This window comes from Ambystoma mexicanum, chromosome 12, assembly GCF_040938575.1.
Source record: "Ambystoma mexicanum isolate Mex_15411 chromosome 12, UKY_AmexF1_1, whole genome shotgun sequence".
NCBI classification, from domain to species: domain Eukaryota; kingdom Metazoa; phylum Chordata; class Amphibia; order Caudata; family Ambystomatidae; genus Ambystoma; species Ambystoma mexicanum.
Window position 1 is genome coordinate 2,178,988 of NC_090936.1, and position 25,046 is coordinate 2,204,033.

The window sequence follows — 25,046 nt, forward strand, 5'->3', positions numbered from 1 at the left end:
TCCCTCGACGGACACGGCACCGATGGCCTTGACACCTTCCTCGAAGACTTCACAGGTTCCGACGGTCTCAATGGCGTCTAGGACCGGGACCTGGATCTGGCACAGCTATGGCGATCTCCCTCTTCCGAGCAGGACCTCAATGGCTCCCGATGATCGCGCCGACCGCCGAGCCCAGAGGTGTGCGAGTGGTGGAACAAGCCCGTTCCCTGCCGGCTTCTTACGAAGGCGGAACTGTGCCTTGCAATTCGAAAATCACCATCATCTGCTAGCGGAATGCATCCCATTCGGCTTGCGACAGACTTGGTGGGACAAGTCAACCGTCTGGCGGAGTCCTCCGACGAGGACGCCGACCGGTGGCGGCGCTTCTTAGAGTGCCTCGAAGAGGCAGAGGAATGGCGGGAACCACTCCGAGACCTGGATTTTCGCCGACGCAGAGTCACCCCTTGAGTCATCGGTCGAAAGCCCTGCGGACTTCAATTTATGGGGCTTAGACACCCTACCTACCTTTAATTTCTTCTTACGTTCCCGCAAGGCCTTGGACATCAGGGACTGGCAATCAAAGCAGTCGTCAGTGGCGTGGCTTTCGCCGAGGCACCAGAGGCAGATGTCGTGCAGGTCTGTGATGGACATCTTTGACCCGCAGTCCTGGCATTTTTTAAAACCTGACTTTGGGTAGTAGAAGAAGAAGAAGAAATTGCTATCGAAGAAAAAAAAAATCGAGGGCGACGAGATTCCGAAGCAAACACGTGTGCGTAAAAAATGGAACCGAGGCTACGGGCGCCGTGTGTCCTATATATAACATCTGCTGATGCTGACGATCGACAGAGGCCCTCGAGGGACAACGGATCAACCTATCGACGCAATACGCCCTCTGCCAAAATTTTCCGAAGTAGCACAGCTGTGGTCATTACCTGTCATAGATGTGTAATACGTCAGGACACAATCCCCTCGAAAAAGAGTTACAGTAATCCAGCCGACATAAAACTAAAGCGGCTGTAACCATGGGCCTAAGCCGGCTAGGGAGAAATGGCAAGACCTTCCAAAGGACTCGAAGTTGGAAGAAACCAGCCATGCAGAGGTCCCCACTTGAGCGTCCATAGAGAGAGAGGCTGAAAAGATCACTCCCAAGTTTTTTTACCTCAAGCACCGGAGAAGGGCAGAGGCCAAGTTCAATAGGCAGAAGAACAAGTTGAAACAGAGGAGGGAGCGACCGAGTAAGGACTGTGTGGGGTGGGTACACCACCAGGCCCTCCCACTTGTCCCTATTTAGCTTCAGCCAGTTGTCGCCAATCCATATCCTCACAGACAACAGGCACCCCCCTAAGCGGAGATACTAGGGCCGGTTGGGTGGAATCCAACCGGAAGATGATTTGCCCATCATCAGCATAGGAGTAGCACCTAAAACCGTGAAAGCAGATGAGCAAGACAAGAGGCTGGATGTAGATGTTAGAGAGCCGGGGACAAGGCGGATCCCTGTGGGACACCATACAACAGCACAGAGGCGGCTGAGAAAAAAGAAGCAAGCGTCAAGGTTTGGGTATGGTAGGCCAGAAAAGAGGCAAACCAAGACAAAACCTGACACGACAGACCAGCCGCTGCCAGATAACGATGTTGATGGTCCACTGCATCGAACGCAGCTGATAAATCTAACAAAATTAGAGTTATCACTCGCCACCGTCAGCCAGTCGACAAAGATCATCATGTACTGAAACCAAAGTGTGAAGTGAAAGTGTTGGCCGAGATGTTGGCAGAGGATATTGTGGTCCACTAGATCAAACGCAGCCAAGAGATGCAGTAGGAGGAGGATGGATAGTATCCATTTGGATTTTAAAGTCAAGCAGGACTGTTTCCATGCTATGTTTTGGGCGGAAACCGGACTGTCTTTTTAAAGAGTAGATGATTTTGCTTAAGGAACGGTTGGACTTGTGCGTATGCAAGGCGGACAAGTATTTTTAGCAGGAATGGTACTTTGGTAATAGAGCAGTAATTAGTGGGGATGGAAGGATCAAGTGTGGGCTTTTTTAGGAGTGGGGTAATCCAAGCTTCCTTGATACAGCGGGAACATTGCAAGTCTGAAAGGAGGTGTTGGCAAATTCGGTTATGATGGGTGGTAAGGTGGGGGCACAGAGCTTTACTAAGTGAGTGGGAAGGAGTCACTTTTGAAATTTGAGTGTTTTAGCGAAAGAATGGCAGCTAGAACCTGCCTTGTGAAACTTGGCAGAACACAAAAAGAGGGGGGGGAGAAGATGACTGGACCTCGCTGGGATGGTTAGGTGCATTGTGCGTGGGGGCTTTGGTTGCAAGAAGGGCTTTTTAGCACAGAGAGTCTCGATTGTGTGTGATAAAGCATCTTAAGGTTGGTACACCAGGGTTTATCCGAGCGAGTGTCAACATTAGTGAAGATGGGGGTTTCAAGCTCTCAAAGGATGGAAAATAATTATTTTGTGCTGGAACCAACATTGTAAGAATTGGCTGGCTTCAAGAGTGACTACTGCTTTCTTATATTTATGGGCGGCAGTGGCAAAGGCTGTGCAGTTATTTGGAACAAGTGTTTTTTGCAGAGATATTAGAGGGCCCTTTGGTATCTAAGTAAAATGGCTAGTTCTTCTGAAAACCAGATGTTGGGTTTGTAGGGTTTGGGTGTTTTAGTTTCGATTGGTCTGTGTTAAAGGTGCTAATTCAGCACTAAACAGGGGGAACGCACCTGCTGAAACAATAAACCTGTGGGGAATCAACTGAAAAGACAAGCTTGAGTTACTTTCTAAAAAATAACTTAAAAAGGCAACATAGTAAAGGTGAAAATATTCAAATAAAAAACATACATGTGCTTTCAACTAAGAGTAAGCAGTTCCATGTGGTGTTTTTCTGTGTTTTACACGTGGACAGACTAGAATCGCATCTCTGTTCATAGTAGCCACAAACCCAAGAGAAACTTCCTGTGGCAAGACCGTTATCTGCCATTATTGTTCTTTGAAATTATATGGTCATAAAACCCGACCAGTTTTGTACGAGAAACTTTACAAGACAGAGCGATTCCCCATCCGTAGAAGCACAAGGTCAGGGTTGAAAAAAAAAAAACACAGCACAAGTTCAAAGTTCCATCGGAATGCATGGTAAAAGAGCTAAAGGGCCATACCCGCTTTAGTGGAGGAATGTGAGCTTGACCCCAAAAGTGCGGAATCTGCAGTGATCAACTCCAGGAAAGGCCAGGCGAGATCCCAATATGCAGGAAGATGGAAAAACAGCCTCCGAGGAAGAAGCAGCACAGACCTCCATGGGTATTGTAGTGAAGACTTTCCTCCACGGAATCTATTCCCCCCAGACCACAGGGACAGGTCAGGGGGACCAGGACCCAAAAAGTACTCGCATTGGTAACTTTGGTGAAAATGACTCGGACAGTCCAAAACAACCGAATGAGTAAACGGCCCTTACCACAGATAGAGTTTTGAGGATTCGGCTCGCAAGGAATCCCACCCTGAGCCAGTGCCGATCCAAGGAACCAAAAAAAAAGAAACAAAAAGAATCTTCGCAAGACATCGACCCACAAACCTGTATTGAAGAATTCATCAAGGACTACTCCAGGAAGACAGAGCCTCTGGGAGCATGTTCCCGGGTTCCTAACAAAAAATGAAGCCGCACAGAAGCAAACTTTACCAGGACAACAGCTGGAGGCAATCTCGAAGGTCCAAAGCTGAACGGCGTAGTAGTGAAGTCTAATGACCCCTGAGGGCACCAGCAGCGATCCACAACAAACGTAGATTATCCTGGCAGGAATCAGCGGTAATCGGACCAGAAATCAGAGTGAAGGACTCGACTCAGCTGATGTGAGGTGTCAGCAAAAGTCTTCATGAAGCCTGAACTGGACCGTGCAATGGCAAAAACCCAAACTGGGATATGCCCAAGCCACGGCATATAGCAAGTTTTGTCAAGTGCAGGCTGTAAAAATGGCAAAAACTGTGGGAATTGGCAGGAAAACTCCTTTAACAGGCGGCAGACCTACCACCTCCAATTTGCAGGAACAAAGCAGCAAGAGAGAAGCAGGGGCAGGACGCCTACATACCCTTGCACAAAAGGGCTGGCCAAAGGCCAGCCTCCCAATCACTAAAGAGGGATAGAAGCAAAGGGTAAGATGACCAACCATTCCGGTTAGTGACTGGAACTGCCACTTAGCCAAAGCCAGCTCCACAGGAAGTGAGAGGGACAATCCAGGGACCCATACTGGCATAATCCCGTTATGACCATTATGGAGGCTGCCATTGTGGGCTCACAAAGAACTCTTGCGGTCAGCAATGTTAAGGCTACCTCAGTCACCCAGAACAAATGAAGCCTGGAGACACAAAATGGCAGAGAGCACAACAATATAAATAAACAAAGAAAACCACTAGTACTCACAGTAGCTACCAAAAAGTTAGATTGGGCTACCACTTTGGAAAAATGGCATGCACCCCAGGTGAATCCAAAAACAGTACGGAGTGGCGGAGAGTGGCAGTCCTGCAGTCTCCTCCCTAACACCCAGTCTTTCCTTGTGCTCTACTGCTGGGGGTGTGTTTCCTGTTACACCCTACAGCATAAAACACCTACTACACCGCGGAGCGGCGCGGAGTGGCGGAGAGTGGCAGTCCTGCAGTCTCCTCTCTAACACCCAGTCTTTCCTTGTGCTCTACTGCTGGGGGTGTGTTTCCTGTTACACCCTACAGCATAAAACACCTACTACACCGCGGAGCGGCGCGGAGTGGCGGAGAGTGGCAGTCCTGCAGTCATGTCAGGCAGGACGGGCCCAGACTCCAGCTCACCATCCACGCTACAATCACAGGACATTGAAGATTCGACAAACCGACTTCTAAGAAGCAGTGCAAAATTGTTACATAAAAACATCCTTGCAATTCACCCAGTTAACTCTCATCATCCCCCTGCAACTCAGGGAGCAACATTAGACGACTACTTACCACCCCAGAGCTGCAGACTCAAAACATCAGCGCACCTGGGCAAAGGAAATATGATCTTGGGAAAAAGTTCTGGCAAAAAACCAACAGAGACGCCCCTAGGCGTTCGAACCTTCAACCAACTTCGAGTCCTCAATGAAGCGGACTCACCTGAGGAATCCGCCACGAACCTCGACCCGGACTCCGAGGACGCGGAACCTCCATCGCCCACGCTGCCCGCGGCCTCTACTCCAACTCCGCGAACCGGCGCGACACTGCCGGGAGCTCCGCGGCGGCCCGGAGGGGCGGTCGCGTCGAGTCCCCCAGCTGTGCTGCCCGGTCTGCCGCGGAAGACCACGTCGGCCCGACAGGCTGCAGTCGGCGGCCGGCAGTTCCCGGAAGAGGGGCCCGCTTCGGAGGAAGGGTGCCGAATGTCGTCCGAGGGGCGGACCTCGGCAGTGGAGGTGGCTCCACGGCCTCCCAACGCGCAGGGAGCGTCGGCGTGCCTGCAGAGCCAGGCGAGACTAGACGGCGCCGCCGCGAAAGGCGGCGTATCCTCTCTCCTACGGGGGGCGTCGGGGGCTCTGGCCCCGGTTCTCGACCCCTCAGGGGGGAGCCGGTTCGAGGCACAAAAGCCACAGCGCCCGAGCGGCCCAGGAGCTGAGGACGCTCCCCAGGCGCCGCCGAGTGGAGGCGAGATCACAACAGCGCCACCTGCTGACGAAGCTCTGACAGCTTCATTAACTCACAATGCAGACACCCTCAACCCCACATCAGCCTACCCTAATGCTGATAAAAACGAGGGGATCTCCCTAGATCCACCATCACCAAGCGAAACAGGGGCCTCACCCCCAGACAATAAAAAAAAGAGACCTCGGCGTCAGGACGTCTCCAACAAAAAAAACAGCAATCAAGACCTACCTTCTAAACAAGGAAAATCCTTGAACTCGGCCAAACCCGCATTAAAACAAGTGACCGCCTCCAAAACATCACGGGCACCATCAAAAGCCCCAAGAAAGGGCCTTAAAAAACCACAACGCCCCTTGAAGCTCCTATCAGACTTCTTTTATAAACATTCCAAAGCCATTCAAGAGAAATGCAAAGAACTGACCGACGCGGAAATCCTCGAGGCCGCAGACGCAATCACTCCCCCCCGTAAATATCGCAGGCTGATACAAGCAAATAGAAAAATACCCTACCCACTCACAAAAGAAGACAACAGATCAGCATCTGCCTGGCCACCGCCGAAAATGCACTTTTCAGGCCAAGTCACCCCAATAATTCCGCAAATAACGTCGGAAAATGAGGGGGGGACAAACGCTACAATTGCAACCTCACCAACCGTATTCATCGACAAACCAGTTGTGCCTATAGCCAGCAACACAATGGCCTCAACTTCAGTCCTTACTCAACCACTTTTGCATAGTCAAAACTGCACCAACCAAGAAACTCTGACCCAATCGCAACCTCTAAATCCAGAGTCCCAGGGAGAGGACGGGACTACACTCCCGGTGCATAGTCGGACGTTTTTGGAACCAACAGACCCCCCCACGACGTGCACCACTGAACCAACCTCACAAGACTCGGCCCTTGACAAGGCTCCGAGACCTCGACAAACCGACAACAACATCAACAAAGTACAATTGACAGAGAGCTTACCATCGTCGTTAGGCGAGGTGTTCAAACCCATGCAACAGATTCAGGAAAGGGACACCGAAAGCAATCACCCTGTCAGAGCAAAAAACAGACTTCAGTTTGAGAAAACTTTAGACTCCTTTTATACAAATCTGGACAGTTACAACTACCAAAGAAGACACTCTCTTGACCTTCCCTCCAGAAGAACTTCAGCTGCTACAACGCCAGCTACACGACCACCATCGCCCCTTAGAAGCAGACCGTCTCCACATAGGCTCACACCCTCGAACGACCCCCAGGCAAAAAAACTTGACACCTGTACCCTGATGTCAGCTCTGTCGATAGCCTTGAATCCATTTGTCAAACTGTATGAAACAATCGGAGACACGATGAAAGACCATACGGCGATTCAATCGTCAATGCTCCACAAATTAACTTTCTTGGAAGGCTATATCCTGGCCCTAGAAGCAAAGACCCAGTCAACAGAGAAAAAACAAACTCAAGAAATTCTCCAACCTTCGCTTCAAAAACAGACCCAACCTATGTGCCCCATTTTACAAGAGACGACACCAAAAACTTCCAAAGGTACGCAAACCCACTTACTTATCGATCTAACGGTACCCCCAACTATCACGATAGCGCATACCAAGTCATCAAAAGGAGGGAAAGAAGCAAACCCTAAAAGAACTGGAACAGTGACCTTCGAACCAATCTTCCAACAACGGGCCCTAGATAACTTAGACGCCTTAACTACCCAAAAAGGCCCAACAATCCAGTTAAAAGAAAAAGGAATAGTCTACGCACCCGGGAAAGCAAACAAAGCCAAACATGAAACAGAAAATCCCCGCTCAAGAACAGCCGAAACACCTCCAACTGAAGAGGATTTGATGAATACCACTCAACACTTTTCAGACCAATCCTCAACTCCAACCCAAGAGGAGCAAGGATCAACAGACCTTCTTAGAAGATCCCTTATCCCACAAGAAAACCTTGACAAAGAACAGAAATCTACTGAACCACCAGTCCTCACCCATAAAGAACGAAATCAGCGGTCGACTCTGACTAACTCTAATCTAAAAGACCGCACACCGGGCAAGTTGGCAACCGTACCAAATTCAGACCGCTACAAATCAGAAAGAGTCAAGCACGAAGCAAAACCTCATCGTCAACTATCAAGACCAACTCAAAGACCGTGTAATAGCCCCCCACCATGCAGACTTAAAGTTGAGACACAGAGTTCACAAATCAGACCGCATGCCAAGGAACCCACGAGGAGAACTTACAAATCGAATTCGGCTAAATTCCACCCAAAACCCCAAACACGATGGATATGGAAACTCGAGCAGATTCCGGGCAATACTGACAAAGTCACATTAAACAGAAGGGCAGTTATGGACTTGTTCAGCTACATTCCGACACTCAGTCTAGTAAAATCAGCCGATCTCCAGATTGTGGACCCTAGCCACAAGGGCCACAAAGCTATCTCACACTTATACATAGCATCACAAACAATAAACAATGCTTTTAAGTCAGCCCTCGAAGATCTTTCAATCATGGGCTACGACCTTACGAAATCATCAAGAGAAATAAACTCGCGCGACTACCAAGAACGCAAGCATTCCCAAGATCACAAAAGAGAAACTGAGCAGCACCGATTACCACGACAATTCCGTTCTTTGTCTGGGAATAAATCTCCTAACACCACCCGGAGGGCCCAAAAACCTCCCACGAGAAAAACTAACCAAAAACATGACTATACTAGACTCGCTAAAGCCTCGGAAAGCTTAACTCCACAGCTCAAGAAAACCGAATACCCCAAGACATCTAAAGGAATAAAACATTCGATGGAACACCAAAAGCTACAAAGAACAGTTCAAAACGAGTCATACCAGACAGCTGCAACTCCATCACAAACCTCGTCTTCTCATTCTTTTTGGTCGTGGCTGCCGAAAGCCCTCAAACAAAACTTACAAAAATAGCCATCCAAGAGAAGGAACTTCAGCAACTTCTCTGACTATCAAAACCCAAAAGTCCAAGACAAAATAAACATGTGCTCGTGGAACACTCGAGGTTTTCTTCACCTTACATCTCCAGGATCTACTAACATATCAGACTATGACATCATCTGTCTTCAGGAGACATGGCTGCTCCAACCCCCCGTCCTCGACGGCTACGAGATCCACACAGTGGAGGCCAAGAAGGGCCTATTAGGCCGCCCAACAGCGGGTTTGCTTATTGCAATCCGCTGCGGTCGGGGCCTAACAGACTCACAAAAAATAAAAGAAAACCACTTTATGATGATGGTCAAACTAAACTGGACTACTAGGGACGAAAAAACAAACAAACCAACAACGAAGAAATTAATAATTGTCACCATCTATTGGAATCCTGCAACTGTCGACTGCGCGAAGTTCATTAAAACAATAGAACATGACTTGGACTGGGCGCAAGTACTTCACCATCCAGACTACGTCGTCCTAGCTGGTGACCTAAACATCCCGAGCCAGCATTGCGAAAAGACAATAGAGTCCAAATCGAAAAAGCGTCTAATTGACCAGAGATCTACCAAATGGCATAATCTCATGAAATCCAGATCTTTTGATAACCTGGACCAAGTTTTCGCTGACCCAAATAGACTACCTACATGGGAAGGAGCGAAATCTAACTCTACAATTGATCACATTCTGGTATCACGTCCTTTGTTACTACACATCGTCTCCTTTAAAGTGATCAAAACAAAGGAAAGTGACCACAACCTCCTCGAGACCACTTGGTCTACTAATCCGCCGAAAAACCACTCAATGACCGCAGATCTCGACCTCAATGCTCAAGGTACAAGACTGAGGATCACGGAAAAGGACATAACAACTATCACACAGCTCTACAACGACCGCACTAAACTGATGGCGGTGGACTACACACCCCTGCTGACCGTTTGTAGAGTTCCGCAAAGGAATAAAAAGTCAACTGCAGTCGACCAAAAACATAAGTACGACAACCTGGTCGCCGAAAAAAAAAGAGAGTTAAGGAAAATAAAAAGACTAGCACGAAAACTCGCCTTCCCATTGGCTATGTCCACTATCAAAGAAGCCGTCTCGAAATATAAGTCATGGCTAAAGGGTCACCGGCACAAGCTTTACCAACAAGACGCAGAAGACATCCTGAAAGCCATAACAGGAAACCACGCTAGAGACTTTTGGTCCCTCCTACACTCAACAACGCCAGGCGCGCGACCATGTCAGTTGAACGGAATTGGCAAATCGGCCTGGGAAGCGCATTTTGGCACTCTCTTTAAAAGTACCTCGACCACAGTCCTCAAGAAGATAAACAGTGACACCTCTTGGATTTGCCTAGACAACATTGAAGACATCATAACGTCAATCAAAAAATTAAAACCATCACGTGCTCCTGGCCCAGATGGCATCACGAATTTCGATTTGAAAGCACATCCGGAAACCTGGGCGCCCTTGCTGAGTCAAATTTTCAGACGTTGTTCCACTACAAAATCTATCCCTCCAACGTGGAAACGTGCCAATGTGGTACCTATCTTTAAGAAGGGTAACAGGCTAGATCCTACCAGCTACCGGCCGATCGCTCTCCTCGACCCAATAGGAAAACTGTTTGGGTCCCTTCTGTTAAAACACTTTACAACATGGGCGAACGAAGCACCCTGTCACGACAACCTTCAAACCGGCTTTAAAAAAAACCTGGGCACAAACGCAAACATATTAATACTAAGTACCTTGAAAAGCAAAATCATGGAGGGACGCCCACGCTTATACATCGCCTTCGTTGACTTAACACAGGCTTTTGATAAGGTCGACCGAGAAAGACTATGGAAGAAACTGGTTCAATGGAAATGCCCCCCAGACATACTCAACCCCATCAAAGCCCTTCACGCCAACACCTCCATGCGGGTACGCCTGAACCAACAAGGCCTGTTAACAGAAGAGATAACAACAGCCAGAGGGGTTAAACAGGGCTGCCCCCTGGCTCCAGCTCTGTTCTGGTCCTACTTAGGCGATTTCCAAGATACAGAAAAAAAGATCCGAGCTTTTCCCCCTAAACTCGGAGGTGAACAGATCAGTCGTCTCCTATATGCTGACGACTTAATCCTCTTGGACAATACCCCAATAGGCCTACAATGCCAACTCACAAATCTACAACAATATATGAGGGTAAACAACCTGGAAATCAACCAAGCAAAAACCAAAATGATGGTTATAGAGAAATCTGCAAAAAAGAAACCTACTCTTCCTCTAAAACTAGGCCCAACAACTGTCGAGAAAGTTCTGAGTTTCAAATATCTAGGGGTCACCCTAGACAGCTCACAAAGAGATAACGCGATGAAAGAGTCACTATATGGAAAAACCAAAAAACTAGCTGCACAAGGAAAAGCTATCGATATCAAATTTGGACGATTCTCAATCATCCCAGCACGAGACTTCTACAAAAAGAAAGTCATACCATCCTTGACATATGGCGCAGACGCAATGCCGAGCCTCCCCCAAGACCTGTGGCAAAATCTGGAAGCAACCTTTTGGAGAACAGTCTTAGGCCTCCCAAAATCCACGCCAATAACACTGATCAGACGCGAACTTACCCTCTCATCATTAAAATCAACTATTGACTGTAACAGTGTTTTGCTCTATCGGAAGTGCATCCAGAAAGACGCCTTATACGCCTACAAGTTGATAAGCAAAGAACTTCGCCTTGGAACTTGCCAAATGCTTACTCGCTGGGAAACCAAAATTCTATTCATCTTAGACTAAGTTGCCTGCAGCACGGAGGACCTTATCTGCAACCCAGTCAGAGTCACCAAAAAAATCAAGGAACTGGACTGGATTACCACTATCGACGCAGCTACCCGATACAAACTCACAAACCATCTTCCAGCCTTCTCCAAGAAACTTGACTTCGTCCAACCATACCTGAAATTATTTCCAAACAGGCTTGTGAGAAACTTTTACCTAAGAATCCGACTTAACCTTTTGGAAACAAATGAAATTTTGGCGATTAGACACCTATCGTCTACTTTGTAAATCCTCCGCGGCAAAGGAAACTATACGTCATCTCCTTCTGACTTGCCCTACAACGACGGATATCCGCCGTACCTACCTGAAAGACATCTTCACAAATTTCACCTTGCAAGATGAAGAATCGTGCTGGAATAAACTGATAGATGGTGACAAACAGTCTTGGCAACTGGCAACAACAAACATTATGTCCCACATCTTCAACGTGCTCCTCCCGCTGCAGGCTCTACGATAAGCTCCATCTACAGGATCACCAACTACGCAGGACTTTTCTCTTTTCCGCTTTTAGACACTTCTGACGCCTTTGGAATCTCAAAGTGCAATCATCTTGAAATCTTTGTTAAAAATCTTTTAGATTATAAAAACAAAAAAAAAAAAAACAAAAAAAAAAAAAAAAAACAGTACAGTTGCCACCAACCTACTGCCTTAAACCTGTGTAGAGTTAAAATCACCAGAGGGCAACTATGGGGAGCCCGAATGGCACCCCCACATTTGGCACCTGCTGGGCGACCCGATACCATGTACCTTAAGTATGGTAATAAGGACAAGTAATTGAAGGGTAACTTTTGCCACCAAACAGAAGTAAACAATCCAAAAAGAAAACGGGAACAAAAGTTAATGGGGCCCAAGAATCCCCCAAAAGGAATTCTGACTTAATGCCATGGATCAACCCACACTCAAAATGAGCATAAGCCACATCAACCAAAGCACATTGTTATTGTTTCTCTTTCTTCAATTTCAATAACCATTTTAAACAAAACTATTTACTAGCCTTCACATTTTTCCTGCTTTGAAACTTCTGGCATCAGACTGCCACTGCAAGCAAACATTACCATTTCAAATTCCGATATTGCAAGAACCTTGTGAAATTTCAAACGGTATATGATCCTCACAGGACTTACAGCTGACAAGTAAAATAGGAACATGAAAATGAATCTGTGGTATGGCAGCCTCCAACTGGCTCCAAATGGGACTGTTGTATAACTTGATACACAATTCTTAAGTAATTAAAAAACACAAACTCACCCCTCAAGTCCTCTTTGTTAGAGTCCCTGCATTGAGAAGATTTTTCATTATCTTTAAACAAGATAGCAGGAACAAACGCCTTCAGATCAACCATGTTTTCATAAAAATTGCGAGCATCTTCATCTTCCCAGATGCCTCCTTCCAAGTCACACTCGCCAGGCTTGCCAGGAGTGAATATATCGATGCCAGGTCCGTGATCTGGAAGTGCAAAGTATTTCAGATCATCACATTAATTTCAAAAAAACTAAGTTTAAGGTGATGTCCACATAATGAAGGATAATGTGAATTTAATATGTCTCCTCGCCTCAAACCTCAACATTGACAATCCCATCTTTTGAAGACTTCACCCTTTTATAGGTAGGGACATTAACTTTTTTTAAATGTATTTTTCCACTAAAATAAACACACAACCTGTAATTTTTTACCTTCTGGTGCTGGTTTGTCCTGGGGAAGTTCAGGCATATTTTCATCCAAAAGATCAGCAAGAGACTGCGAATTTGTTAACATCTTCTGATAGGACGTGGCAAATTCCTCGAATTGCTTGTGTCGATCTTCACTAAGTTCACCTTTTGAGTGCAAGATCCGCCTAGAAAGAGATTTTGAAAATATTGAATTCTAAAGAGCAGCCTAAATGTTTCCTTCAGCTTTACTTAGCAAATATTTAGTACAAGATGTTTAAAAAAATGTTTTAAAAAATTTAAAATTTAAAAAAAAAGATTCTAGAGATTCTATGTAGAGCATATCACAACACTAGGAATTAGATTCTATGTCCATTACAGTTCTTGATACCCCCTAGAACTCCAACACATGGTTCAACACCCTGCCCAGTTAAGAAAAGCTCTGCCCTATGGAGACCGTTTTGATAGCTATGGTAACCGCCCCCAGCCCCTGTGATGAATCGAGGTAATTTGATCCTTCTCCCTGGAGGGGACTGGTGGGTGCGCCCCTGGAGACAAGAATTGGAGTAGTAACCCTGTGGGAGACTAGACCACCCTTGTCCTCTTGGTATTAGGTAAGCCACCTATTGGTATAGATCTGTACTACACAAGTTGGTAGTGTCACTGAGCAGCCAGACATCTCAAGAGGGGTAAATGTGAGCTGTAGCAATGAAATCCACCAATACAAGTATCCAAGGAACACTTGCACTCAAGGTGTTCTAGTAAAATAATTATTTAACGGTCAGTTTTAAATAAGCATTCTTTAAAAAGGGCAATGTGCAACAATGAAAATACACTTCAAAATACGTTCTTAGAATCAAGACCAGTAGATACTCTTTAGAGATGCTTAATACAGACTTCCTACACCCTGAGGTGACTTCACCAACTAGGACAGTAATGGCATTTAATGGCATTTATATATCACTTTTGTACTTGGTAAAATTCTGAGATAGGTAAAAAGGAAAGGTTAAGGGAAGGAAAAAGGTTAAACAGGTTCTCAGAGCATGTGAGCACTTTTAAATCCCCCAATGAAATCTTGATAAAACCTTTCCCAGTAATATTAGTTAACAACCAAAGTATCACCCATGAGGGACAGTTAGAAACAAAGTCAATGGACTAGAAGAGCCTGCAGGGATACAGGACAGCCAAAGCCAATTGGAGCAAAGTCTATGGAGCTGAGGCACTTCTTAGATAGCAAAAACTATCGCACAAAGTTAGAGTTTGTTGTAGAAAATCACTGTTGGGCCACAAGCTGTTATACTTGTGAAAGTTAGAGCTGAGATCAACTCTAGAAGTAGCTACTGCAAATCTCAAAAGAGACAAGCAAGCTACAGACAAACAGGTCAGCACCCCTTAGTCAGCACAGTACCTTGGGTTAGAAGAAGAGGATCCTGCTGGCTTCTGTCTTGGTTGCAGTGTTGTAGTTCCTGTAATGCTCACCTGGTATCCACGGAGACGTCACTCAGCCTGTTCTGACCTCTTACGACCTCGAACCCTTCCCTGGAGGCTATTCGACTGGAGACTGGGCCTTGTTTTCTTGGATAGTGTAGTCTACATCCTGCTTTCAGCGCAGGGGCGTATTGATTGATGCGGGCTCGTTGCTGCCTAGTTACTTCACTGGCAAGAGTCCAACAGGTAAGTATAATGAGTCTTTTGAACAGGTCTCTAACTTCGTTCCTTTCCTTCCTTAGATGATGGCCGGCGTCCGGGGATGGCGGCGTGCTGCTGAGATGAGTAGCGCTGAAGGTGAGTGAGTGCGATGTGCCCCTTTCGTATATTGAACTGAGTTCTTTTTCTGTGTCTTTTAGGTGCCGCAACGTTTTCAGCGTGGATGCCGGTTATGAAGAACAAATGCGGTGAGTAAGCGCGGTATGCGGCGCCTCTAGATGTTTCCACGCTAACCTGGAGTGTCTTTTCCCTCTTGCAGATGGATGAGAAGTTCCAGAGACAGTTCCCCCAGAGCGGCTGGGATTCAGGTAAGCGTCTGAAGCTCGTACAGTATTTAAAAATAAGCGAAGATTTGCAGAATGCTTACTAATGCCTTTTTTCCTGTTCTTTTCCACCATACCCCTTCCAGTCTACTAAGTAGTATAATTTGGATCTGACGTACTTTGAATCTAGGATGTCCTTGACTTCGTATTCTGGCTCCCCGGCGACTGCTACTGGCTGCGGTGGCGTTGCTACCCGGGTCCCAGGTTGAACAGGTTTAAGGAGAGACACGTGGAACACAGGATGAATCTGCATGTTTGACGGCAAAGCTAGTCTGACCGCCACAGGATTTATCACGGAGGTGACAGTGAATGGACCCAGGTATCTTGGACGGAAAGTTTGGGTTCCTTTAATGGACACGTGTTTAGACGGCCAGCCAAACTTTGTCTCCCACTTGGTAGTTGGGGGCCTTTGCTCGGTGTTGATCAGCAAACTTCTTTTGGCGATTCTTAGCTTGAAGTAGGTGTTCAGCTTCCCTTTTAAAGGTTTGAGAAGTGGTCGTGTGCAAGGTTTTGACTGCTGGCATTTCCAGGGTTGTAGGAACGTCCAACTCAGAAGTACTTGGGTGCCTGCCATACAAGGGTGTCTGCCCAGTGCTGGTGTGTAGGGAATTATTATCAGCATATTCAGCTATCCATAATAGGTCGAACCAGCTTCCTTCAGCTTGGTGTAACATGCAACACAGATACTGCTCGAGCGTCTGATTTGTCCTCTCAGTTTGACCATCCGTTTGGGGATGGTGACTGGTGGATAGCCGGATGTCGATCTGGGCCATAGAGCAGCATTTTCTCCAGAAGTTAGATACAAATTGAGTACCTCGGTCTGAGAGCAAAACTGAAAGAAACCCATGGAGCCGTACGATGCCTTCAAGAAATACCTTTGCCAGAGTGGAAGCTTTTGTGAGCCCCTTAAGAGGAATGAAATGTGCCATTTTTGAAAATAGACCACAAGAATAGTGTTAAACCCTTGACTGGGTGTTAAGTCAGTAATAAAAATCGAGGAACAACGTGTGCCAGGGTGCTGGTGGGATTTCCAATGGTTGTAATAGCCCAGCCGGTTTCTGTTTGGATTACTTGTTTTGAGCACACACTCCACAAGATAGGATGAATTGGATAATGTCTTTACGCCACGTGGGCCACCAATAATTTCATTCTACCTTGGCTAGGGTTTTAGTGATTCCGGGGTGGCCCTTGATCAAGGAATCATGATAACCGGACATGACTTGTTCTCGTAGTTCTTGGTTTGGTAAGAATAAACGATTCCTGAAGTAGGGCAACTGATCTTTTATCATGTAATGTTCTCCTTGTGCACTCCACGCTTGTAATTGCTCCGGACTCATCAGGTTTTGGATTTCTTCATGTAATTCCTAGGCGCTCGTCACTCGGGATGATTGCTATTGGGTCAGGGGTCTGATACCCTTGCTCTTCCACTCCCATACGGGAAAGGGCATCGGCCTTCCCGTATTTCACCCCTGGTCGAAATGTAATCATGTAGTCATATTCAGCAAAAAAAAAAAAAGAGCCCAACACAGTTGTCGTGAGGATTGGGCCTTGGCCTTTTTTAGGTACTGGAGGTTCCGGTGGTCAGTTATTACAGTGATTGTGTGTCTGGCGTCCAAGAGGTAGTGCTGCCATGGCTTAAAGTCGGACTTATTGGCCAGGAGTTCTTTGTCTATGATAGTGTAATTGAGTTCAGGGGGTGTGAATTTACGCGACCAGAAGGCAACAGGGTGTAACTGTCCCGATTCGGGGTCCTTTTGTGAGAGGACGGCTCCCATAGCCATGCTTGAAGCGTCCGTTTCCACCAGGTATGGGAGATCAGCACGAGGGTGGCGTAAGATTGGGGCAGATGTGAATCTTGCTTTGAGTTCCTGGAAAGCCTCCTCGGCTTCGGTTGTCCACTGGAACTTTTTGTTGCTTTTCCTTAGTAATGACGTGATGGGATGCACGATTTGCGAAAATCCTGGGATAAACCGGCGGTAGAAGTTTGCAAAACCCAGCATACTTTGAACCCCCTTGAATGAATTTGGGTATGGCCAGTTCAGGAGAGCATCTACTTTGTGTACATCCATTCGGATTCCATTCGGGCTGAGAATAAAGCCCAGGAATTCCACCTCCGAGACGTGGAATGAGCACTTTGAGCTTGGCGTACAGCTGGTGTTGACAGAGTTTCTCCAATACGGATCGGACGTGTTTAACGTGGTCTGCTTTGATGCGGAATATACTAGGACATGGGTGCACAACATACGGCCCGCGGGCCAGTTGCGGCCCGCCATGCTCTTTTGTCCGGCCCGCGAGGCACAAAGACTTTCCTAATGGAGGGCGGCCCGCGGCCGCCCTCCATTAGGAAAGTCTTTGTTGTCTTCCGGGCAGGACAAAACACTGGCCCTCATTGGCTCAGCACACACACGCACCACGTCGCTCCTACGAGCCACGTAATGCGTGTGTGCTGCACCAATGGAGGGCCAGCACTACGGCTGGCGTGGTCCATAAGGCTTGATGCCGGAAGGCATTTCAGCCTTGGACCACGCCAGCCATAGTACGATTCCAGCTTACCTGCCGCTTACCTGCCTGCCTTCCAGCACGTCTCCGGTAAGTGCTCTGTTTGTGTTTGTGTGTCGGGTCTGTTTTGCTTTATGTTTGTGTGTGTATGTTGCGAGGGGGGGGTCGGATGTGTGTCGGATGTTTGGATCTGAATGTATTTTGTGTGTATGTTAGATGTGGGGGGTGTTGGATGTGTGTCGGATGTGTATGAATGTTTGGATTTGAATGTATTTTGTGTGTATGTTGAGATGGTGGGGTGGTGTCGGATGTGTGTCGGATGTGTATGAATGTTTGGATTGTAATATTTTTTGTGTGTATGTTGAGATGCGGGGGTGGGGGGGTGTCAGATGTGTATGAATGTTTGGATTTTAATGTTTTTTGTGTGTATGTTGAGATGCGGGGGTGGGGGAGTTGTCGGATGTGTATGAATGTTTTGATTTGAATGATTTTTGTGTGCTGAGTTGGGGGGTGGGGGGGCTCGGGTCTGTATGGGTGCATGTTTGTGTGTGTGCTGAGTTGGGGGTGGGGGGTTCGGGTCTGTGTGTGTGCTGATTTGGGGTGGGGGGGGCGGGTCTGTATGGGTGCATGTTTGTGTGTGTGCTGAGTTGGGGGGTGGGGGTTTGGGTCTGTATGTTTGCATGTTTGAGAGTGTGCTGAGTTGGGGGGTGGGGGTTCGGGTCTGGTTGGGTGCTTGTGTGTGCTGATTTGGGGGATGGGGGTTGGAGTTGGGGGGGTGGGGGGTTCGGGTCCGTATGGGTGCATGTTTGTGTGTGTGCTGAGTTGGGGGTGGTGGTTTGGGTCTATGTTTGCATGTTTGAGAGTGTGCTGAGTTGGGGGGTGGGGGTTCGGGTCTGGTTGGGTGCTTGTGTGTGTGTGTGTGTGTGTGTGTGCTGATTTGGGGGGTGGAGGTTTGGAGTTGGGGGGTGGTGGTTTGGAGTTGGGGGGGTGGGGGTTCGGGTCTGTATGGGTGCATGTTTGTGTGTGTGCTGAGTTGGGGGTGGGGGTTCGGGTCTGTATGGGGCATAGTGTTTGGTTGGGGGTAACGGGGCCCTGGGGCATAGTGTTTGGTTGGGGGTAAGGGGGGCCTGGGGCATAGTGTTTGCTTGGGGGTGAGGGGCCCTGGGGCATAGTGTTTGCTTGGGGGTGAGGGGGCCATGGGGCATAATGTTTGGTTGGGGGTGAGGGGGCCATGGGGCATAGTGTTTGGTTGGGGGTGAGGAGGCCATGGGGCATAGTGTTTGGTTGGGGGTGAGGGGGCCATGGGGCATAGTGTTTGGTAGGGGGTGAGGGAGATGGGGCATAGTGTTTGGTAGGGGGCCATGGGGCATAGTGTTTGGTTGGGGGTGAGGGGGCCATGGGGCATAGTGTTTGGTTGGGGGTAAGGGGGCCCTGGGGCATAGTGTTTGGTTGGGGGTGAGGGGGCATAGTGTTTGGTTGGGGGTGAGGGGGCCATGGGGCATAGTGTTTGGTTGGGGGTAAGGGGGCCCTGGGGCATAGTGTTTGGTTGGGTGTGAGGGAGATGGGGCATAGTGTTTGGTAGGGGGCCATGGGGCATAGTGTTTGGTTGGGGGTAAGTGGGCCATGGGGCATAGTGTTTGCTTGGGGGTGAGGGGGCCATGGGGCATAGTGTTTGCTTGGGGGTGAGGGGGCCATGGGGCATAGTGTTTGCTTGGTGGGTGAGGGGGCCAAGGGGCATAGTGTTTGGTTGGAGGTGAGGGGGCCAAGGGGCATAGGGTTTGGTTGGGGGTGAGGGACATGGGGCATAGTGTTTGGTTGGGGGTGAGTGTGCCATGGGGCATAATGTTTGGTTGGATGTGAGGGGGCCATGGGGCATAGTGTTTGGTTGGGGGTGAGGGACATGGGGCATAGTGTTGCACTCCAAGAGTGAACCCAATAATAAAGCTAAAACAGGCACAGTTAGGAGATGTTCATCTTTGGCTTTTTGAGGAAGCCTGACTCAATAAAGGCCATACTCCTCTTGGGCAACCCAAATAGCAAACTGTAGCAGGCCAAAATAACGGCATGTCCAATCTAGGGTCAATAAAATATATATAAGTTAACTAAACATGCGAGATACAATAACCAAATAGAAATAAATTATAACAATGGAAAATGTGTAGTACAAAATGTAAGTTTGAAATGCAAATAAAAATCGTTACCCCTCAAAAACATTCTTTTTCCATGTGTTTAGTACAAATTGGGGGTTTAAAAAGCCTCCTGCCACGCCACGCCTACCGCCCCGCCCACATTTACTTTTCGGCCCACTATAGCCCTCATGTAAGGTACTTTCGGCCCTCTGTCAAAATCAGTTGTGCACCCCTGTAGTAGGATATCGTCGCTGTACACTAGAGCACAGACATCAATCAATTCCCATAGGACATCGTTCATGAAGTATTGAAATGCAGCAGGCGCGTTGCAAAGGCCAAATATTCGTACAAGCCGTATTTGGTGCGAAAAGCGGTTTTCCATTCGTCCCCCTGTTTTACGCGAACAAGCTGATATTCCTCCCTCCCGTCTAGTTTTGTGTAGATTTGGGCATCTTTGACTTTATCAAGCAATTCATGGATCAGTGGCAGGGGGTAGCGTTTTTTTTTACGGTAATCTGGTTAAGTGCACGATAGTCGATGCATGTTCTCAAGTCCCCCTCCTTTTTCGGTACGAAGAATAGAGGACTGGCTGCTGGAGACTTCGAGGGACGGATGACCCATTGGCCAGTTATTGGTCAAGATAGGCCTTCAGGTGCTCGTTTTCTGGTTCCGTGAGTGCGTAAATTCGCCCACAAGTGATTTATGCGCCGGGTATCAGGTCAATTTGGCAATCGTATGGTCTATGCGGTGGCAGGGTATTAGCCTGTCCTTTCTGAAAGACATCTTGAAAGTCCTGGTATTCACTTGGTAGGGTGCCGATTGCCACAGTCGCAAGCATGGAGGTTCTGGCGTCTATTGGTCGTTTCTCTTGGCGATAACATGTGTGGGTGCAAGTCTCGGGAAAGGCCAATTCTTTTGCTCGCCAATCAATTCGGGGATTGTGAGCTACCAACCATGGCATTCCCAAAATCAACCGGAACTGTGGTGCCTTAATGAGGTCGAAAACGATAGATTCTTGGTGTCCATCCTGGCACAGAAGGGTTAAAGCTGCAGTGCATTGGGATACTGGACCAGAAGCTATTTCCGTGACGTCAACAGTGGTAACGGTGTCGGTGGTTGATTTAAGGCGTAACGGAACCCCCATCTTTGCTGCAAGATCCTGGTCGAGGCAATTCCCAATGGCTCCACTGTCTATGTACACTCTTACTACGTGCATCCGAGATGGTTGTTGGTGATTGATCAAGACCACAGAAAAATGGGAGGTCTGTAGTTCACTTTCTTCGCTCGACAAGTGGACCCCTACACTTGCCAGGCTGGGGATTTTTCTGATTCCTTGATGGTATCTTACTTGTCCGTGGCCCCTACCGTCCTCCTCGGTGGCTTCACAGGGCACTCTTTAAGGAAATGACCTGACCTTCCACAGACATAACTGCTGCTGTCTCCTTTTATCCCTTTAGTCAAGGGGGATCTGACCCCCCCCCCCTGATTTGTATTGGTTCTCCTGAACCCCGTTGTTCGGGCAGTATTGTCCTTTGAACGCACATACATAGGGCGGTCTGGTTCGATCTGCTCTTCGGTCCTGCAACCTATGATCCAGTTGAACAACAAGGTCAATGAATTCTGAGCAGTCTTTCGGGGGTTCACTACTTGTGCGAGAACATCCTTGAGCTCCCCCCGCAATCCCGATGAAATAACGTGGTCCTCTTCTCCACTGGCCATTCTGCTTGAACTACGAGCCTATTGAACGTGGCTATGTATGTTAATAGGTCTTGATTCCCTTGGCATAGGGACAGAAGTTTGTTGTCTAATGCCTGCCCATGAGTACGACGGGCGAACAGCTTTTCCATCTCCTGCTGAAATCCCCTGAAGTCATGCAGCAAAGGATCGTCTTGGGCCACAAAGGGTACAGACCATTCCGCGGCGCTACCACTCAGGTAGGATAGCAGAAAAGCGACCTGTGATTGGTCATTCGGAAAGGCCTCTGGCCTACAAAGGAAGTGCAGGCGGCACTGGTTCATGAACGTTGCAAACCCCTTGGAATCCCCCGTAAATCGTTCGGGCGGGGCCAAGGGAACTGCCCCAGGAGGGGTTATCTGAACGGGATTGGCTGATGGCGCTGGCATCGAGGGCACGCTTCCCGGCAATAGTGCATGCCCTGCTTGTGACTGGAGAAGTTGCCGGCTTAAATCATCAGTGCATTCTTTGGCTTCTATCAGCTCTCTCCTCAGGGTGTTGGTCTCCTGCCTGGCTGCATGTACTTCGGAACGTAGCTGCCCCAACATGTGGGGTAACTGGTCGGTTTCTGACGTTTCCATGACGCCCAGGTGGATTTTGATGTGAGGCTTTGTGTTCTGCAACGCTCGCCTGGTATCCACGGGGACGTCACTCAGCCTGTTCTGACCTCTTACGACCTTGAACCCTTCCCTGGAGGCTATTCGACTGGAGACTGGGCCTTGTTTTCTTGGATAGTGTGCTCTACATCCTGCTTTCAGCGCAGGGGCGCGTTGATTGATGCAGGCTCGTTGCTGCCTAGTTACTTCACTGGCAAGAGTCCGACAGGTAAGGATAATGAGTCTTTTGGACAGGTCTCTAACTTCGTTCCTTTCCTTCCTTAGATGATGGCCGGCGTCCGGGGATGGCGGCGTGCTGCTGAGTTGAGTAGCGCTGAAGGCGAGTGAGCGCGATGCGCGATGCACCCCTTTCGTATTTGTATTGAACCGAGTTCTTTTTCTGTGTCTTTTAGGTGCTGCGACGTTTTCAGCGTGGATGCTAGTTATGAAGAACAAATGCGGTAAGTAAGCGTGGTATGCGGCGCTTCTAGATGTTTCCACGCTAACCTGGAGTGTCTTTTCCCTCTTGCAGATGGATGAGAAGTTCCGGAGACAGAGTTCCCCCAGAGCGGCTGGGATTATGGTAAGCGTTTGAAGCTCGTACAGTATTTAAAAATGAGCGAATATTTGCAGAATGCTTACTAATGCCTTTTTTCCTGTTCTTTTCCCTTTTCCTTAGGAAGCAGCATATCGGGATGGGAATGACACCGCCGAAGATGCCCGCAGAACAGAAGGAGGGATGAATGATGGGCAGAAGCGGCAAAATGTAAGGCTGTTCATAACGGTGTTCTTGTTCTTGCAGGAGCTGAGCGCAGAAGAAAGATGCAGGTCTACTGGAGACCGATCCGAACACGGCGAGTGTCACGCTGCAGGTGCAGAAAACACAAAGCATGTTTCTCAGCCTGGGTGTGGCTTAAATAGTCTCTGGGTATCCCAGGTGTCTCTGGGCTGAACCACACCCAAAAGACTAGACTGCACATGCAGTTCTGGGAACCGAAATATGTGGGGGCATCCATCTTGTCCCCATCAATGCACTACAAGTCCAATCCCCAATGTTATCCTATGGGAGTGAGTCTGGTGCCACAAGCGCCAAGTCTGACTCCAAGTGGGTCTTTGGAGGGATGGAGAGGCCCTTGAGGGCCATGTAGGTGATCGTGGCCTGGCTCCAGCCTGACATCTTGGAGGGCTGGGGACATGAGGACCAAGAATCATGACAGTTCTTGGGCCTCAGTCGTGGGGACAAAAAGGGAGGACGTCTGGAGGACTCCTGCACAGCAGCTCGGAGGTCGGCGGCAGCTACGGGCTCTTTTCAATGCAGCAGTACTTTGTGGTTTCAGCACGCGGTAAGCAGCACCACCGCGGATCTTGGACACCGGTTGGGCTTCCTTCACTCCTTGAGTCCAGCCCTCTGGTGAGGTGACTCGAGCTTGGGTTGTCCTGCTTTGGGAGCATCCTCAGGAGACTCCTGGAGCTTTTGGTCAGCTTATAGATGTTGCACTGGACTACGGATTTCTCAACCCCTGGCACTCGGTTGCAGCAGCAGCAAAGAAGTACAGCCAGTTGGGGAAGGACTTCCAGCAGAGTTTGTCTCTGGGTCAGTTGGTCCCACTAACCCAAGGGAAGAAGTCTTCCTTTCCGGAGCTTCTCTTGTCAATTTGGAAAAGGAGTTTCAGCACAGCAGCAGGGCTTCACTGGGCAGTTCAATGGTCCAGGAGGATGCAGCAAGCTTCTCATCACGATTCCTTCATCGGGTGTTTCATCCAGTGGTCGACTTCCTTCAGTCCACAAAGCCTCGCCTTTTAAGAAGGTGTCTCCCATTCATGCACAGCCTAGCTGTCGGTCACAGCAGGGTGGCTGTCAAGACTGAGTGCATTCAGGTAACCAAGGAGACTAAGGACAGGGGAGTTTTGGGCACTTCCCTCACTTCCTGTCCTGCCAGACACACTGGAGCCAGAGGCGGTTTTTAGTACTGAAGCCCGCCAAAGGCAAAACGACCTAAGGGCTTAAACCTGGTTTGGCACGCAGAGTCAAAACCAAAAAAGACCTCACAAGCAAGAAATGATGAAAAAAGACGACCGGGGCCATTTTGACAATAGTCACCCATGGGTGCTATACTGCATCTGAGGATTCAGCCTGTGGTAGAAAAGCAGAATGGTAGGAAAATGAAACCACTGCCACCAGCCATTTAAAGTAGTGAGGTTTACATAAAAAAATGTTACATGAGTAAGTAGAAAAAGGGGCTACTAATTAACCCCCCTAGCACTCCACATACGATGGGGTGTGCTGGATCTACAGAGAGAAAAGGTAAGTAGTTCTCACAAGAAAAGATATTTAAACCTTCGGAGAAATCTAAAGGATTTCTCTGTGACACTGCACTGAAGGTGCTGTGTGTCACCATGTAAAAAGTAGATGCCTCTAGAGTTTGTCAGATCAAAAAACAAAGGAAACCGATAATCCAAATCAGATCAAAATACATAAGTGAAAAAAGGGCTCCCTCACTACAGGATAACATTTGAAAAGTCCTAAAGTCCTGCAAAAGAGCTGGGGGTCTCTAAGGTTCAAGGGAATTAGCAAAGAAATGTAAATTCTACCTAACAGCCCCCTTTAAGGTTAGAAAGGTGAGCCAGCTTCGCAATACCCAGCCCCAGCGATCTGGGCAAGTGGGACCTCATTGGGAGAAAATCCCTCTTATGGAACAAGGACTCCTGTTCCCGTGAGGGTCTCTCTGTGGCATACAGGGGACTATCAGATGTGAAGGACAGCACAACACTCGGACTTTGCTGAAGACAAACTGAAAACACTGTTGCCAACATGAAAGAAGATCTGTCTCTTTAAAAGGAGACCTTCATTTAACTGAGATCAAGAGACTAGGGGCCGAGCACACACACAGATGAGGCTAAGCAGAGAGATGTGTACGACAACTGGGGAAGCCTCCTTGACGGCATCAAACCTGAGAGACGGAGCCAAGGAGAGCCGCAGAACCTGCTAGTTTCAGATTTGATCCAAGAGAGAGCAAAATGCTGGAAACCCAGCGTTGGTAC

The 25,046-nt window shown here is 48.2% G+C and overlaps 1 protein-coding gene across 5 annotated transcripts in view; it reads right to left on the reverse strand.

The window, feature by feature from the left end:
* The window catches only part of UPF2 (UPF2 regulator of nonsense mediated mRNA decay), a 766,220-nt gene that overhangs the window by 641,702 nt on the left and 99,472 nt on the right, over nucleotides 1-25,046 (reverse strand). For all 5 annotated transcript variants that reach the window (XM_069627785.1, XM_069627784.1, XM_069627788.1 and 2 more), the window contains exons 4-5: nucleotides 13,045-13,205; nucleotides 12,620-12,817 (exon numbers count right to left, since the gene is read on the reverse strand). In XM_069627785.1, coding sequence (XP_069483886.1) covers nucleotides 12,620-12,817; nucleotides 13,045-13,205 — 359 coding nt within the window. The remainder of the gene's footprint in view (nucleotides 1-12,619; nucleotides 12,818-13,044; nucleotides 13,206-25,046) is intronic.